We start from the raw sequence: 18,857 nt of genomic DNA, 5'->3' as shown, positions 1-18,857 counted from the left end.
TTGATCAGAGAGTCATTAAAACTGCTCTGATACCATGACAATTATTATGGTAAAAGATCAATTGCATTACTTTGAATTTTGTGAGAGAATAAATGGTGATGGCTCTGTCGACCATATATACAGAAGGAGTCCACCAATTAAGCCTAGAATATGGTGGAAAAATTTGGTATGAAATAAATGGATTGACTACAATATATTGACCAAAATAATTAAAATATATTATCCCTTTTTAAGACATAACCTCCTCCTCCTCATTAGCATAATTCACTCCCCACGAGTCGTTAGAATACTGCATACCGAAATAATTGTTGAGCCAAAATGATGACATTTTAGCTCCACAGTCGACCAAGAAATTATAGCCGAAGAAATGAAGAAGAAGAATTGATTTTGTTTTGAATTCGTAGGCAAGGTAGATGATGTCTAAATAGGAATTTGAATTCACATTTATTAGCCACGTATAGATCTATACGCGGCGTATACATTTATTCACGTGCCTGGACAACATCGTATCATTGTCAAATATGTGAGACATATGCCACGTATAGCTCTATACGCAGCATATAGATGCCTCGTATACTTGTTGCGCATAGCTCTATACGATGCGTATGTCAGACAGATTTGACAATGTACTAGGTTGTCATGTACCTACCCACTACATACGTTGCGTATAGAGACCTATACGCAACGTATAGGGTTACTTCTATACGCTACGTATACCTCTATACGTAGCGTATATATGCATGATTTGACAGTGTACGAGGTTTGACTGAGTGGTCGTGTACGGACCCTGTACCTACACTGCGTATAGGTAAAGGTAGGGTTTGGTGTACAAATAGCCATGTTGGTGTGGAAATATGTAGTCCCAATGTTAAAAATACAATGACTTTTGCTACCATATAATATTTTAGAAAGATATATAAATCCATATATAATAATTATATCTAATATTATTAGCCTTAGTTTTCAAATGACATGCATACATCACTATATGTTTCATTATGCACGATTTCCTAGCAAACTTAATGCTTTTTCTACTATAACTAATAAAAGTTCGCTAAATCTCCCTTTTTATACATATAGGTCCGATGATGATGTAGGGTGGTGATGATGAAGAGATTGATGAGATTGACGAATGATGGTTTTGACATAACTTGGCATTCTAAACATAACGTAACCTTTGGTGCCTGTAATTAATTAACTTTACATAACTTGTGTGTAACAATACATTCAAAGTTCTTTGTAATTCATTAGATGTGATCACTTCTGAGAATAGTGAAACATTTGGTGATCCTTATCAAACTGTAACTAAGGATAAGGATTTGTTGTATCTACCTCTCAGAGTGACGATTTGTAAAGTTTAAAGAGAAAGTGGTACTAGCTATATATAGAAATCCTTGTATTTTAATTAAACATACACATAGTTAAGTACTAAGAAAACAGCATTTATTACTTTAGGTAATAAAGATTTTTTTTTTTGATTAAAATATGAATATCCAATACGATTACAAACTAATGGTAGGTAGACGAGCAACAAGCTGCGCCGCTACCCCTTTCTGAATAGCAAACCCTACCCTGCTAAACACAAAATTCTGCCCCTTAACATGTGCGGTGTTACTGCTTACCACCTGTTGAACCCGCTTTAGGAACCGCACCATTACATATGCTGATAATAATTAAACAAAAGAGCAACAACACTAACCCAAGCAACACTAATAGATTCTTGACATACACACACACATATTCATTCACATACAGCACTATGTTTTTGCTGCTGAAGGAGTTTACTAGTATGGAACCCAAGCAACATGATCTTCAGGCAAGAAATGGCAAATCGGAACAGCACCTGGTTTCACTTTAAGCACTTGGAACGCCAAGTGTTTCGGGTTCCATTTCGAGGTATCAGTATGGCAAACCGCGGCCGCATTCATTTTCTTACCATCAGCACTGATCATAGAAACTGCATAGGCTCGAGTGCTAACGGTTTTATGGCAATAAAAGACCGCGTGTGCGTAGTTTAGCTTATGGCAAACCACGGCTGTGTTTGCAGGAAACTTTTTAGCGACTTCGATTTTGTACATTCCTACGAGGATACTTTCTTTAGTGTTTACCTCTGTTGAAATCACTTTCACCTTTTTACCAAGTCTGGTAGTGCTAAAATCCACCATGGATTCCAATGAAGTCGCACAATACCCCTCTTCACCTTCGTTGCTTGGTTTCTCGCATTCTTCAAGCGTTTGCTTCATGACTTTGGCTTCCATGGAGCCGGGGTTAACTGAGAACTCGTTGTAAATTTGGGGAAGCTTGTTTGACGAAAAGGGTATTGAATCAGCGATTTCTCGTGGTAAAAACTTCGCTTTTTGGTCGTTTTTATTGAAATATAGATTCATTTCTTTGCCTAGATGCAAGTCGTTTTCGAAGAAGAACAACGCTGCATTTGGATTATCCTTGAGCTGATTCTCGGATGTAGCCTCTGTGTACCTGTTGAGAAAGGATACAGATGCAGCCTTCTCGGATGCAGCCTCTGTGTACCTGTTGAGAAAGGATGCAGTCTTCTCAGATGCAGCCTCGGTGTACCTGTTGAGAAAGGATGCAGTCTTCTCAGATGCAGCCTCGGTGTACCTGTTGAGAAAGGATACATCCTTCTCGGATGCAGCCTCCGTGTACCTGTTGAGAAAGGATGTGTGGAAAGCAGGTACATTCTGAACATCAAAGTAAAGTGGCTTCCCTTTGTAGGTATGAACGCCTACGCCACTTTTTCCTGCGGTGCTCTTCTCATCGTTCCATTCTGTCAATTGTTTCCTTAAAATGTATGATATTACATAATAATATGAACACTTCAGAAATTACAAAATGAGATGAACCTGAATATAGAAGATCTTTGATTGATTTTGGCATAGGACTGTTTGGTAACACAGACTTCCAGTATACTTCAGGAGTCACTGCATGACTTCCTACAAGTGCTACCTGATAACCAAACCATAAACAAATATAACTGAAATTAACGCAGTGCACAATTATTCATATATGATACATACATACATGCATGTAATAATGTATATGTATTAATTAATAGACACAAGAACTTACAGAAAAAAGTGTAAAAAAGAGGAGAAGAAAGAACTTCATTGGAGGGAAACTGAAACTGAATCTTGTAGTTGAAATTTTAATGATGTTTCATGAGTGGGTCGATGAGTATTTAATAGCATACGTATATTTGTTATATATTTGTTGCCTTGTATATCTGCCAAACAGTTGGCAATTATCCTAAAATAGGATATGCATTGCTTGTATATATTGACATCGATGAATGAGAAGAGATCATACAAGAATTATACACAATTACAATTGCCTTCATGGTATCAGGCTATACCTAGCCGCCGTCTCCATCCCCTGCCTCATTTTTTTTCGATCTCTTCTCCTCACCTTACCTTATTCATTACCATGGAATCCAAACTACATCCAGCCTCAATTGTTTCCAATATCAAAAGTCTCATCCCAATTACGTTGGAGATGGAGACAGGCCAATACGCATCCTGGAGCGAGCTCTTTAAAATTCAATGTCGAGCTTTTCTCGTCATCGATCACCTATCTCCCAAACCTACTGAATCTTCTGCTTCTTCCTCCCAAACCGGCGACAAAGACGGCAAAGACAAGTCCACCCCACCACCTCCCGAGTCCTCATGGGATCGTCTTGACGCTATCGTCCTAAAATGGATTTATAGCACTATTTCTAACGACCTTCTGCACACTATCTTGAAGCCAAACACAACTGCATACGAGGCTTGGAAGACACTTGAAAACATCTTTCAAGATAACAAAAGCACTCGTGCTATTCATCTGCTACAAAAGTTCTCCAACACCCAACTTGACGCCTACCCAAACATGTCTGCGTATTGTCAACAATTAAAGGTTCTCGCAGATCAACTGGCCAATGTTGGCTCCCCGGTTGACAACGAACGTTTAGTCCTACAATTGCTCTCCGGGCTCAATGAACAGTATGAAGGTATTGCCACTATCATTCAACAACAAGATCCGTTACCGACTTTTTATGACGCCCGTTCAAAGTTGATTATGGTTGAAAGTCGCAAAGCCGAACAAGCTCTCCACACGGCTCAGGCCGCAGGCACTGCTCTCAACATGAACGCCTCTCGCCCCTCACCGAATACTCACGTTACACCTGATAGTCGGTCCACTGTTCCTCTTGATTACCGAACCGATGGATCTGATCGGACCCGGGAACGAGGACGGTCACGCGGCAGGGGCCGTGGGCGTGGCAACTACGGTCGCGGTAGAGGCAATCGTTCGACAGGCAATTGTTTTTCTCCACAGTTTGGGTGGCCAGCTTGGTCCACCAGTTCTCCACCTTGGGCCGCAACCCAGTGGGCTGACCCACCTCACAACCAGTGGCCGACATGGGCTATCCCACCCTGCCCGTACCCGACAACAAACCCACGACCCAATAATCCCGGTAGCAATGGCATTCTGGGCCCACGACCCAATCAGAATCCTAATGCGGCTCAAGCTCACAATATGGCTTACACTCCGACTGACATTGAACAGGCACTATACACTATGACGCTTAATCAACCGGATCCTACTCTCTACATGGATACGGGCGCCACAGGTAACATGACAAACAATGGCAATAATTTTCACTCTTTTTTTAATAATAGCATGTTACAACACATAATTGTTGGAAATGGATCCACCATTCCGGTCGTTGGACATGGCACTCAAACCCTACCACCACCCTTCCCCCCCCCCCTTTATACTTAAAGATGTTTTATACGCACCTAAATTACTCAAAAACCTAATCTCTGTGCGTCACTTTACTACTGATAATTCTGTGTCTGTTGAGTTTCACCCGTTTGGTTTCTTGTGAAGGATTACAAGACCCGGATCCCTATCCTCCGGTGCAACAGCAGCGGTGACCTATATCCTCTCATTCTTGGATCCGGGTCCATCACACCTTCCGCCTTTGCAGCTATTTCCTCTTCCCTTTGGCATCAAAGACTCGGTCACCCTGGCCAAGCTTTCTTACATTCGCTGAAACAGTCATCTTTTATTAATTTGAAAAATTTGAATAAACATGTCTGTTCCTCTTGTGTTTTGGGAAAAAGTGTTAAACTTCCATTTGCTAGTTCTAATACTCGTACGTTTTTACCGTTTGATATCATACATAGTGATTTATGGACGTCGCCCGTCTTGAGCTCCGAAGGGCATCGATATTATGTTTTGTTTTTAGATGACTTGACCAATTTCTTGTGGACTTTTCCCATCTCTAAAAAGTCACAGGTCTTTTCCATTTTCTGTCAGTTACATAAACTAATTGAAACCCAATTTTCTTGAAAAATAAAATCGTTTCAATGTGACAATGGAAAGGAGTATGCTAACACTTCCTTCAATCAATTTTTTAGCCAACATTGAATCGTTTTTCGCTTGTCATGCCCTCACACTTCTTCTCAAAATGGTAAAGCCGAAAGACAAATCCGTACTATTAATAATATGGTTCGAACCATCCTTGCACATGCGTCCCTTCCCAACATTTTTTGGCACCATGCCCTTGAAACTACTACTTACCTGCTCAACATATTACCCAATAAACAAGCTAAACCCCATACACCGACCGAATTATTATACCGCCGCACACCGACTTATGATCATTTACGTGTGTTTGGTTGCCTATGCTATCCATTAATCCCTTCAACTTCAATACACAAACTAGACCACCGGTCCTATCCTTGTGTCTTTCTAGGATATTCGCCCACCCATCGGGGATATAAATGCTTTAACTTGAACACCAGGCAAATTATAATTTGTCATCACGTTGTGTTCGACGAAACAACATTCCCATTTGCTAACACCATACCAGCCAACCCCTCCTCTACTTATGACTTTCTTACAACCCCACTTCACCCTCATTTATGGTCCCACAATGCTCCTACACCTGCTAGTCAAGACCATATGCCTAACCCCACCCACTCATCCTCCACTCAAACTCAACCAACCCAATCCCACTCACAGCCAACCCACACTTCGCCAACTCCTTCATCGCCCCACTCTCAGCCGGCCCACTCACCACCCACAGCCCAATCACCCACAGCCCAATCACCGGCACATATTTCCCCTCCAACCCACTCATCACACACCCCTCAAACACCCCCTTTCTCTTCATCCCGTCTGCCCTCGGCCCAAACTTCATCTTCGGCCCATTTCCCTTTAGCCCAAACAACTACTCTAATGTCTACAGCCCACTCTAGTCTTTTTCCTTTCATGCCTTTGCCTCCCTCTTCCCAGACTTCCGCGTCTCCTCCTCCAGCCACTCAAGCGCCTCCCATTCATACCATGCGTACTCGTGCTATGGATGGCATTCATAAACCAAAACGTCATCTCAATCTTCACACTTCCACAATTATCCCTATACCAAAAAATCCCGTTGATGCCTTGTCCATACCGGAATGGCATAATGCCATGACCAACGAGTTTCATGCTCTTATTAAAAACGAGACGTGGGAATTAGTGCCCCGACACCCCAATATGAATATTGTTCGATGCATGACGGCACTTTAGAACGATACAAAGCCCGCCTAGTGTGTGATGGGAGATCCCAACAAGTGGGTGTCGATTGCGGGGAAACTTTCAGCCCGGTTGTCAAACCCGCCATGATACGAACAATGTTATCCATTGCTCTTTCACAGTCATGGCACATTCACCAGCTTGATGTCACAAACGCGTTTCTACATGGTAATCTTCACGAAACGGTCTACATGTATCAGCCGATGGGTTTCTGTCACAAGGGTTTTCCGGATCATGTGTGTCGATTAAAGAAATCGCTCTACGGTCTAAAACAGGCACCACGAGCGTGGTATCAATGATTCACCGACTATGTCCTAACTTTGGATTTTCATCAAAGTAAGTGCGATGCCTCTTTGTTCACTTTTCATCGGGGTAAAGATGTGGCTTTTCTGCTCTTATATGTTGATGATATTATTCTCGTCACTTCCTCGGATCGGCTGCGTCATCGCCTCCTGAATTTATTTGCACATGAGTTTGCAATGAAAGATCTTGGCCCGCTTAGTTTTCTCCTCGGCATTGCTGTGTCTCGGACAAGGATATGCTCGTGACATCATCGAACGGGCCGGGATGACAACTTGCAAACCGGTCTCCACACCGGTTGACACTAGTCCGAAGCTCAGCTCTTCCTCAGGCGAAGATTTTCATGACCCGACTTTGTATCGGAGTCTCGCAGGCGCTTTGCAATACTTAACGTTTACCCGACCAGACATTAGTTACGCGGTACAACAAATTTGCATTCATATGCATGCTCCGAAGACTGATCATTGGAATGCTTTTAAGAGTATCATTCGTTACATCCAGGGCACGGTTTCTTTTGGTCTCACGCTTGGTCCTTCCCATGTCTGCTGGCTTACTTGCATATACCGATGCTGATTGGGCGGGTTGCCCGGACACGCGTCATTCAACGAGTGGCTATTGCATATATTTGGGTGATAATTTAATTTCGTGGTCGTCCAAAAGACAAGCGACGATTTCTCGTTCTAGTGCTGAGGCAGAATATCGGGGTGTCGCCAACGTTGTTGCAGAAATTTGTTGGCTACGAAACTTGTTGCTGGAATTACGCTACCCGCTTACACGTGCTACTCTTGTTTATTGTGATAATGTTAGTGCAATTTATTTAACAGGGAACCCGGTGCAACATCAACGCACTAAGCACATTGAACTTGACATCCACTTTTTGCGCGAGCAAGTTAAACGGGGAACTGTTCGGGTCCTGCATGTTCCGTCTAGATACCAGATTGCGGACATTTTTACCAAGGGTCTTCCGCGTGTACTGTTTGATGACTTTAGGTCCAGTCTAAGCATTCGGTCACCTCCCGCTTCGACTGCGGGGGTGTAATAGCATACGTATATTTGTTATATATTTGTTGCCTTGTATATCTGCCAAACAGTTGGCAATTATCCTAAAATAGGATATGCATTGCTTGTATATATTGACATCCATGAATGAGAAGAGATCATACAAGAATTATACACAATTACAATTGCCTTCAGTATTTATAAGCAGTAAGACTGTCTCCAATGCATCAGCCTGCATTTAATACATGCATTCTAGTCATCACTGCCACATCAGCTTTTTACTCATTCTTAACACATGCACTCTCTCTCCTCTTTTTAACTTCAACCAATCCTTCCCACATACATCCTCTCTCTTCCACATCACCATTTCTTTTTCTATTTTTCTTTAAAAACATTTATTTTTTAATCTTAGAAAATATTTAATAAATAAATATAAATATATATTTAAATAAAAAAGAAATTAATAATAAATAAAATTGATGTCTTGGATCCATTTTGAGAGTGTGATGTTGAAAAAATTTGAGTGCTTGTAAGATTTTGAGGGTAAAAAATGAGTTAAATAGGGGAAAAAAACTAGCCATTTTTTTTTTTTAAATATAGCAGTTACAAAAAGAAAATCTTTAAAAAAGTGCCTTTTGTTTTTGAAATATAGCTGTTAAAAAAAAGAAAAAAAATCTTTAAAAAAGTGCCATTGTTTGGCAGATTTTTGGAATAAAAAAATATGGTTTTAATATTGAAATATTCCACTAACTCTTGCATGGCCCCACCACTCTTGCATTTGGATACACTTGGCTACATACATGCATGCTCCATGGCTCTCCACTCCAATGCATCCTTCCAACATGCATCTTCAACATCATCAAATGCACCTCCACCAATAGAAGCATTGGAGGTGGTCTAAGGACGACTGGTTTTAATTAAGCTTTATTGGAGGTAGGATTAGAGATTGCGAAGTGAAAGCACGGTCCCACGGATCTAGTTGTATGTATTAGGACCTGTTCATGTGTTTTAAATCAAATTCGGATTGCCCACCAGGAATCCAAATTTGGATTTTGTTTTTTTATAAAATGTTGTTTTTTTGTTATTGGGTTCGTCTCGATAACCGTATCAAGCCTAAGATTGGTGGGTATGGAGCGTAGGTTGTGGCGTTGAAGGGGGTTTAATGTCAGCTACACCGCCTCGGCTCGGCATTGGGCTTGGCGTGGATATTCTGCCTGGCGCGTGCGCGCGCGCGCACGGGGGGGGGTTACGTGGCGGGCTATAGTTGGCTGGTTCAAAGTAGCCGTTGCTAAGCGAAAAAAAATCCACATGGCTGGCCATACCCAGCTAAGCGACGCCCCACCACACCCCTAGTTTTTAGCATTTGCTTGTCGATCCCATCCTCGCCACGTATCAAGCAATACCCCCAACCGAAGCCCCTTCACACCCCATAGTATAAGTGCCTTTTGTCTTGATAATCGTCTTTGACTTATTATTTATAATTTTTTTTCTTATTCAAAAATTGAATCATTCTTTAAAATTGAATTATCTTTATAAATATTTAAACGTTTCAAGTCGAATACAAACGTTTTTATAAAACAACCAACCAAACAAACTGAACATGTATTACATAACAAACAACTGAAAATATCATAGATAACATGAGTTTGTACAATGATAACTTTAAAATACACTAAAAAACAAAAAAGTAATACCCTGCTATGTTGCTAGCACTATCACTATCGTCAGAATGGGCATCATAACCTGACAATGATACCTACATAGCGGATGTCCAGGCCTACGTGTCGGACGCCCTGCCTTGCTTGGCGGACGGTGCCGGGTCTTGAACCATACAATCCTCTATCTGGTAGATCCACCGACGCTGCTGTGTCAGCTCTTGAACCTTCTGTGTCAGGAGCTGAATCTGCTCCGTCTGACCCACCACAAGTCTCTCAATGATGTTGTGGCGGCTCTAGCGGATGAGTCGGGTCAACTTGAGGCCGGACCTCTGGCTCAGGTTGGTCGCCCTGCGGGGCGTCCAGCTCAACAACATGAGCCATGTCAACCTCCTCAGCCTCCACCATTGAATAATGTACCAACGGCTCCGGTATAAAAATATGATCGTATGCCCCGACAAACCTATGACCAATACCATCAAAGTTCACCGTTGTGTGCATCCTTGTCATCGTCCTCAAACCCAATAAAGCGTGAGGAGCCAGCGGTGGAAAGTGGTCGATGAAACCAAATACCGGCTACAATGTTGGGCGCGCAATAGTAGTGATGAACGCCCCTCCGTACATATGACTACGCGTCTACCTACGTATATATGAGGCGAAATACTTCTCCAGGTAGCGTTGGAGGGCGCTGTAGGTCCCGTTCTTCCGGTGGATCGATAACGAAAACCTTATCCTTGTTTATCACAAACACGGTAACGGGTGCGGAATCCCCGTGACGGTGCAAACCAAACAAAGTGTTAAACAAGAACACGCGTAACCAAAAGATTCAATATCTATTGATTAGGGATGAGTACAACCCGAAACATATACAAACAATGTTTACAGAGTTTCACTAAGTCTCACAGGTCTCTCATGTCCAAGTTTCACACAGAAACTATGAGACCTATTTATACTAAAACAGACACAGACTATGACGAAACACAAAGGACTCGACGAAACACATTTGGGTCAGACACTGGGCCTGAAGAAGCCCAACACACGACGAAACAGGGACAAACCATTACAAAGATGACGAAACACAAAAGTGTTTCGTCAAATGATTTCAAGTTTCATTATCTCCACTACATGACAAATTAGTGACATCATCATGACATCACTAAGGTGATGTCATGGTGATGTGTTGGCGGGAAAGGCCGCGACTCTCCGTGCTTCGCGTGACGAACTCTGGGGTGCACGACGGAGGAATGTCGTGACGTCGGGCTTGAGCCGGACCTAACCGTGTCGAAACCAAGTCGTACCGAGCCGAGTCGAACCGAGCCGCGTCGCGTCCACACAAAGTGTATCAACAAACTCCCCCTTGGACGCTACTCGTGATGGTTCGTCTTCTGTGATTGTTCGTCTTCTGTGTCTTTCATGTCGGAGGATCTTCAAAGTCTTCACGCGTCGTAAGAAGAAAGTGTATCAACAAACTCCCTATTTCATTTAGGAAGTGTGTTAACAAACTCCCCCTTAGAATGAACTCTCCATTGAGTCATGCTCGTGAATCTTTTGATCTTCAAGTCTTTAGATCCTTGTGGTGTTGATGAGGGGTCAAGTGCAACCCGATCATCTTGATCTTCTGATTGCATCAGCGTCGTGTCTTCACTTTACGGCTTGTCATCTGACACGTTCTCTTCGTCTTTAGCTGGTTCTGATGTCGCATCTGCATATACAAGAAAGCTAAACACGCAATGAGAACAACCGCTTGGAATATAGACAAATTAAACAGACGACACTTATGAGATCAAATCTCAATCAAACACCGACCGACAACAGTTTGAAAGTTTAAAAATGATCAATTTTAATCCTTTAACTTTCAAAACTTGTTAACTTCGACTGTTTATGAAGGTGCAATTGTTTTCCGGCTTAAAATCAGGATTTTGGGTAGGATAGACTCGAGTTCCAACATCGGTCAATCAAAAATAATCTAGAAGCAAAATCTTTTTGGATTTTCTAAAGTTTATATTAAAACACACCTAAAATCTTTTTGGAATTTTTCATTTTTCAAATTTAAAGACGGAAAACAATAAATAAATATATACAAAGATGTAGAAACGAAAAGCAGTAAATAAATATTTACAGACAATTTTTTTTTCGCGAGTTTCGAGGGCAAGAGAATCATATCAGTGTACGGGCATGTCAAAACGCTCTTGTTGTTCAATTAGTTAACAATTAGATAAGCATCCTATAATGATTATCGGTATTGTTGTCCACATAAGCTCAACTTATTATATGTAATCATGGCGAGGGGATACGATTAGGTATGATTTATACTTACCGACCGGTGTTCATCCACACACGACACATTCCCGTATCAAGGTATGCACGAGAGTTCATCTTACCGGTGAGTATACCGATTATCATCTGTTTAACCGTATATGATGTGAGATTCTCACTTATTTTGAGAAAAAACAAGCCCTATGTGATAGAATCACTTATTGATGAGGACCTTGATTTTCGATGCATGAAGGCACAGGAGCAAGTCCGTGAACAGGTCAGTACTTTCGTACAGCAGAGAGACGAACTTGACTCCCGGATAAATGTGATATTTTATCACTTATTTTGAGGGACATGTGATTGTTGATCACTTATTGAGGTCGAATGCAGTATGTACACGTATGTATAGTATCATGGAAGATCTAGACTTGCGTCCCCGTTTTTTTTTTTCGGTAAAAGATACAACCATGATACCCAGATGATAAGCAGCATAAAGACCGAATATCTCAGAACCTCAGCAATCTCTCAAACGAAATTTCGGTACTAAGACCATATGCCAATGAATGGTTCCCACCTGGTCTTCAGTCGATTTAAGATTTATATCACCTTGCACACTTTAAAATGATTGTGAGCCTACCAATACATTTTATATAGAGCTGCTTATCGTTTTTCATTTAAGGTTTAAAGAGGTTTCAACAGACCACTGATTTACTATCATTTTCTCTTTTTCTCGCCAGGAAACTCATTTTTGGTTTTCAATTGTTTTTGTGTTTTTGAAATTTTTCGATGTTTTTGGATTTTTAAAATTTGGATTTATTCCCCCTAAAATCAACAAACTAAGATAAAATTTAAAAACACAAAGGTATTTACAAAAACGATTTTCCGATGTCGGATTAACTCATGTTTTACCTCAATGTTGTTTACCAAAATTCATTTTAATCAGAAATAATTTATCGAATTTTGGAAAAATCAGTTGGCATGTCGGTAAGCGGTGCGGACCATGACGACATTGACGAGTTTCATATTGAAACGATCACGTGTGAGGTGATATTCGAGTTCAAAGTGTCAGGCCAAAGAGTGCCGTACGAGATGATAATAACTTATAAAGCAGCTTAAACATCGACAAGTATAGGAGAGATTAGAAATTAAAAACCGTATCCTACAACTGCTTTGTGCATTGCCAGGAATCTGAGTGCTCTCCCAAACTTGACATCCACCCGGTGTGGATTTCAAAGTCGATTTTTGTAGCTACTTCACTTAATCTGAGATAGCTCTACACAGCAACAAGATCAGAAACCTTTGGTTCCGGCTGGTCTTCCATATTGCACCAGCGAAGGTCTTTGTCTTTCTCTTTGAGAAGTAGTGTGCGGTTGTTCAACCATGCCAAGGCATCCGCACACCCGGTTGGTTTGTTCAACAAACACATTTTCTTCAATCACACCGCGAAGAAATGTACAGTGCACGTTCATCTTGTTGATTTTGAACTTCAGACGTGTTGCAGGTGTGTACATTTTGATTTGAATCTATCATGGGGACCCGATCAATGCCTTTAACAATCACACTTTTGGAATGATTTTCATTTTGTCGAAGCTTTCAGTCTCTTTCGACAGACAATTCTGTCTTCTTTTCTTTTTCTTTCCATCAAAGGCAACAATTTCTTCTGTCGCCTATCTTGTGCAAGGACATTCCACTATCAATAATCCTATGACTATCGATAGTTCCTCCTGGAACTTCCTGCACACTCACTCAGAGATTAGTTGGAGAGGGGGACCCAAGCCTTCATAGACTTGGGTTGCCACTGAGAATCAAGAAATGTAATTTCAATTTCCTGATGATTTTCAAACACAAAACCTCCCCCTGAACTTTCACCCGATTTAGGTCTCCAAGCTTGTTTTTGTTTACCAGATTGTGTATTATGTACAAGTTCTGGTTTTAATGGTTGTGACAAACTAGGTTTCCTTTTAACTGTTTTGACTTCAGATTTTAAAGCCTTTTCAACAGCTTTGATGTTTTGACGTCGTTGTTTCGTTTCTTGTTCCTTAACAGTTCTTATATCATGTTTTGGAGAAACAGGACGACGTTGTGAGTGACCTTGTTCAGAAAGGGTTCTTTCAACAAAATTTGGTTTGGGCAAGTTTGTGCAGTTTTTAATGATGTGCCCAAACTTCCCACATTTAAAACACGTTCTCCTTTCAACAAACTTAGGAGAATCTGATCGACGACCTGACGTAGAAGTTGTAGACCCAGAGGTACTAGCTTCACACCCGTTTGTGTGTTGGGTGTAATTGTTATCACTATTACGTTTCAAAATGTTGACTTTTTGTACAAAATCGGTATTTGATTTATTTTCAAAAGTCTCCACTTTATCAGTACCTTTGGAGGCCACAAACCTAACGTCTTTTGTTTTCTTCTTGTAACGAGCTCCTTTAGAATCAACCTTAGCCTTTGGCTTTGGAGCTCGTTGTTGTTGTTTACCCTTAAAAGCAATTGGTTGTTGATTTCTCGGTGATTTCTGTTTTCCAAATTGTTTCCTGATTTTAGCTTTTGGAATTGGGTCACATTGAGTTACAATGACTCCTGGAATTGTCTTTCCCAAAAACTGGTTTGTAGTATCTTCAAACACTTTGTCAATCAAAGATGGATTGACATTTTTAATTGGAAAATCATTGTCCGAATAAATTTTAGCATCACCGACCAAAGTATACAACACGTTATTGCTCTTAACAGCAAACACACATTCTTTGTCATCCTTGACATTCTTGACAGGATCTATCACTTGCTTGGCAAGAGGTTGCACAGTAGGAGTAGGAGGATCACACAGAATATGATTCTCAATTGGAATTTCTACTCCTTTAGTCTCATCAAGTGATTCATCCTGGTCATTCACATCTGATTCATCATCTGAAGATTCATAGTCCTCAATGGTTGGAGGACTTTGATTTGAAGCACATGATGACTTTTCTTTGTTATCAGATGAGCCCTCCGATGAATTGTCCTGTTTGAACCCTAGGCCAGTAGTAACTTCCTCATAATCAAGAGGCACACTGGGTTCATACCGAGGCATATCCTCTTCATCGGGCATTTTGGTGTAATTATGCCTCAAAGGGGGTGGACACGCCTTATACCCTACGCCTTTCACGTTCCCTTTCAGTTGTTGAACGTCAATTATGTGATCGAGCACAAATCGGAAGTTAGAATAACTCTCCAACTTTTGCTTGATAGCATCATGCTCGCATTTGGCAATGGCTAACTCCTTTTTGGTTTCCTCAACAAGGTTAATATAGTCGTTAATACTAACTTGTTTATGATAAACAACTTTGTTCAATTCGGAAACACTTTTCTTTAGGGTTTCAATTACAAATTTAAAATCCTTTTCGTTTCGAGTTAACGCCATGTTTGCCTCTTTGCACTTGGACAGTTCAATAACCAAACTTTGATTGTGACTATGAACCGTTTCAGATTCACGTTTCAATTCAGCACATTTAAGTTTCATATCGGCACAATCACTACATATGCTAGGAGTTTTAGATTGTACCTGACTTGTAGAAGTTGTGACATTAGCCACAAAGGCAATCTGAGAAGAGAAAGATCCATCTTCAGTGAGAATCTTCTCCATTTCTTTCGATGTAGCATCAGCTTTCTTGATCAAGTCAGATTTTTGACCTTTTGTCTCCTTGGCATAATTCGACAAATTATCAGCTTCAGAATCAGTTCCTTCATTCAAATTCGATTCTTCATCCGAACTGCCACTATATCCTGAACTGTCATCATTTCCCGAAGATTCACCATCATTGACATTCTTGACAATTTCAGCAAGAAACGCAGTTCCTGTTTGATCACCGTTTCCCAACTGTATGGGCGGACCACAATCGACACTTGGATCAAATTGAGGTTGTGTTGTGGAAACTTGGGCTTGTGGTTGGGTTATGGATTGTGACATATAAGCACTTTGATTCCACTGTGGTTGGGCTTGATTGAACTGTGGAAACGGAGATGAGCTTGTGTTGGACACAAACGTCGTTTGAAGCTTCGGTTGCTGAATAGAACTAGCTGAAGGACCAAAACCAGGCAAATACATTTCTGTGTTTTGAGTGGGTGCAATCCTTTTAGCTTTCCGAATTTCCTCTTCGTTTTTGTGCTCCAACTTCTGAATGAATTCATAGATATTAACATTGACAGCATCTAGAACGCCCGTATGCTTTAAAAGCTCAATAAATGGGCTCCATTTTGGAGGTAGAGTATCAGCAAACCGTGCTACCATTTCCTGTTGAGATGCAAGAACACCAAAATAATACATTTCACACATCAAATGATAATAACGAGTAGTTATATCATTTAGGGTTTCATTCTCTAAGAAATGAAATGATTCAAATTTCTTCTTTAACAGATCTTGACGCGTCTTTCTAGTAGCTGCATATCCTTCTCCTCTCGCTACCAAAAGATTCTGTATGTTTTGATTTTGATTCGACAACAAAGCCCATTGACTTGTACTTATGGATGGTTGAGGAAACATATTTCTTGCCCACGCGGCTGCGGAAGTTTGATCTTGACCTGGTTGTGGGTCCATACTCCAATCCCATGGACTCGTGCAACTCATGATTGGTATATAGAAGTGAAAAATCCTTTTTTTTTATGAAACCGTGATATTTAGAAGCGCGGCTCAACTAAATTTCACGAACACCCGACCCCACTTTCCAACTCACTTGAAATCCTTGGTGCAAAGTGAAATAATCTAAGTTTTTTTTTTTAAAATACGGCCTGCTAAAAAAAATTCATACAATATCATGAGCTCACATGATTCAAATTAAAACATTTAACCTAGGATTGTGCAGCCCATATATGAATTTAATAGTGAAAATGAGGCCCAACACATGTGCAGCTCAATATTAATTATGACCCAAGAAAAAAACCTATAGCAATTAACTTGAAAAGTGAGGAACTTTTTTAGGAACCTTTTGATTTCAAATATTCAAAACGAAAGTGAGGAACTTTTTGATAATAAAAACTAGGGTAGCTTGTTACTTTAGACAACAATGGGATAAGATTGGTTGGTGAGAGATCACAGATAGTAGTGAGATTTGTGAGATTTTCAAAGGATCATGCTAATCACACACAGCCAAAATAATTTTCACACCCCTAAGCGCTCCGCTTTGGCCATAGCGCGGCGCTTAGAGCGACAAAAGGTGATACGAGGTTTTGAATGACTGACTGAGTGACAGACTGACAGACATAAAAGCTTCCTAGGTTTCAGTCGCCCCGTGAACCCTAAGCGCCGCGCTTTGGCCATAGCGCGGCGCTTCGATCCCAAATTCTGGCTTTAAATCACTGGCCAGACAACAGATTCATCACTCGAATTGTTTTCTGTCGATCTTCTTTGCTCTATTAGTTAAATTTTTTGAAAAAACGATGTCGTGGTTCAGTAACTATCTTTTCGGTGATTATTCTGACGAGTCGGTTGTTCCTGATTCTTACGAGGGGACCGCTATTTCTGACTCGTTTGAGAAACCGGTGTCGTCCAACTTGAGGGAGACAGAGGTTGTATCTGGCATTCGTTATCGTGATAACACGGTGCAGCTGGATTTGAATACCCCTGTGGAGGACCCTTACGCACAACAAGGTTATTCGAATTTCGGTTACGGTGGCGAGTATAGCTTTGTACAGCAGGAGTGTTATCCAAACGAAAGTTACGGTTGTCAACAAGGTTATTCGAATTTCGGTTACGGTGGCGAGCAAAGCTTTGTACAGCAGGAGTGTTATCCAAACCAGAGTTACGGTTGTGAACAGAGCTTTGAACATCAAGTCTATTCGAATCTCGGTGACGATGGTGAGCCGGAGGATGTGTCTGTTGACGAGGAAGGTTGTTACCCGGTTACATTTTCGTTTGATACAACGCAGACCTTTTCGTCACGTAAAGAGTTGGTGCGTTGGGTACAAGACACGGCAAAAGACAATGGTTACCTCATTGTGACAAAGAGGTCGAATAAAAGAGGAGAGAATTACAAGATTTGGTTTCAATGCACTTTTGGTGGGGAGCATAAGAGTGTAGCTACACAGAGGAAAACGGGTAGCAAGAAAATAGGCTGCCCGTTCGAGATGATCGGGTTTTCGGAATCATCCGGAAGTGTTTGGAGGATCGCGGTGACGAAGGCGAAGCATAACCACACTCCTATTGAAAACTTCGAGGGTCACGCGTATGCGAGAAGGCTTTCTTCGGAGGACAAAAAACTGGTTAAGGAGTTGGCAGAGCAAGATATTCGCAACCAAAGTATTTGGCGAACGCTGACAAAAAACAATCCGGCTAGAAAGCTTATTCCGAAAGATATACACAACGCTGTTCAGAAGATCAACGCCGAAAAAAATGTCGGTAAGTTTCCAATGCAAAAACTTGAAAACATTCTTATCGAAAAAAATTACACTTATTACATGCGCACGAATGAGATATCGAACGAAGTTGAAGACGTCTTCTTTGTTCACGAAAAATCATTCACTATGTGGTGTGCCTTCCCGCATGTGCTAATGATTGACGCCACATACAAAATGAACATGTACAACCTGCCATTTGTTCAGGTCGTAGGCATGACGTCGACAAACAAATCGTTTACGGCTGCTTGTGCTGTAATTTCCGCCGAGAAGTCAGAGAACTACCTATGGGTGTTGCAGAGGATCAAGTCTATGCTGGCAGGATGTATGGAACCGCGCGTGATTTTAACATACAAGGATTTTGCGCTAATGAACGCATGTGAACAAGTTTTTCCAAAAGCGCATAAGTATCTTTGTCGGTTCCATATTCAACAAAATATTAATAAGAACAGCAAGAAGAAATTCTCTGACAAGGAGTGGAAAGAATTCGTACGTACATTTTGGACATTGTGCGAGTCCACGACCGAGGAAATATACATGTATAACTTGGAAAACTTTGAAGCACAGCTGAAAGAAGCTGACCGTGAACGTGAGTATTTCTTACATAATTATGTTCAAATTTTATATAATAACAAAAAATGACTATTTACGTTTTTTAATTTTAGAGGTTTATGATTATATGAAGAAATCCTGGTTGGATCCGTACCGTGA

At 41.0% G+C, this 18,857-nt stretch overlaps 1 protein-coding gene across 1 annotated transcript; it reads right to left on the bottom strand.

Annotated features, from left to right (window-relative positions):
* Positions 1 to 1,532: 1,532 nt before the first annotated feature.
* LOC110886618 (BURP domain-containing protein 3) lies at positions 1,533 to 3,165 on the bottom strand. The gene is made up of 3 exons (XM_022134432.2): positions 3,088 to 3,165; positions 2,862 to 2,964; positions 1,533 to 2,785 (listed from the first exon to the last, which is right to left on the bottom strand). The coding sequence occupies exons 1-3, from the start codon at positions 3,124 to 3,126 to the stop codon at positions 1,785 to 1,787; spliced, it is 1,143 nt and encodes a 380-aa protein (XP_021990124.1). The 5' UTR covers positions 3,127 to 3,165; the 3' UTR covers positions 1,533 to 1,784.
* Between the last annotated feature and the right edge of the window lie 15,692 nt (positions 3,166 to 18,857).

This window comes from Helianthus annuus, chromosome 1 (assembly GCF_002127325.2).
Source record: "Helianthus annuus cultivar XRQ/B chromosome 1, HanXRQr2.0-SUNRISE, whole genome shotgun sequence".
Classification (NCBI taxonomy): domain Eukaryota; kingdom Viridiplantae; phylum Streptophyta; class Magnoliopsida; order Asterales; family Asteraceae; genus Helianthus; species Helianthus annuus.
Note: the sequence above shows the minus strand (reverse complement) of the source record. Positions and strands in the feature narration are given on the sequence as shown.

Coding starts and splice junctions, on each gene's coding strand:
- LOC110886618 (XM_022134432.2), bottom strand. CDS start 3,126: ATGAAGTTCTTTCTTCTCCTCTTTTTTACACTTTTTTCT. Junction 2,965..3,087: donor TCTTTTTTACACTTTTTTCT/GTAAGTTCTTGT, acceptor TTTGGTTATCAG/GTAGCACTTGTAGGAAGTCA. Junction 2,786..2,861: donor CAAAGATCTTCTATATTCAG/GTTCATCTCATT, acceptor AACAATTGACAG/AATGGAACGATGAGAAGAGC.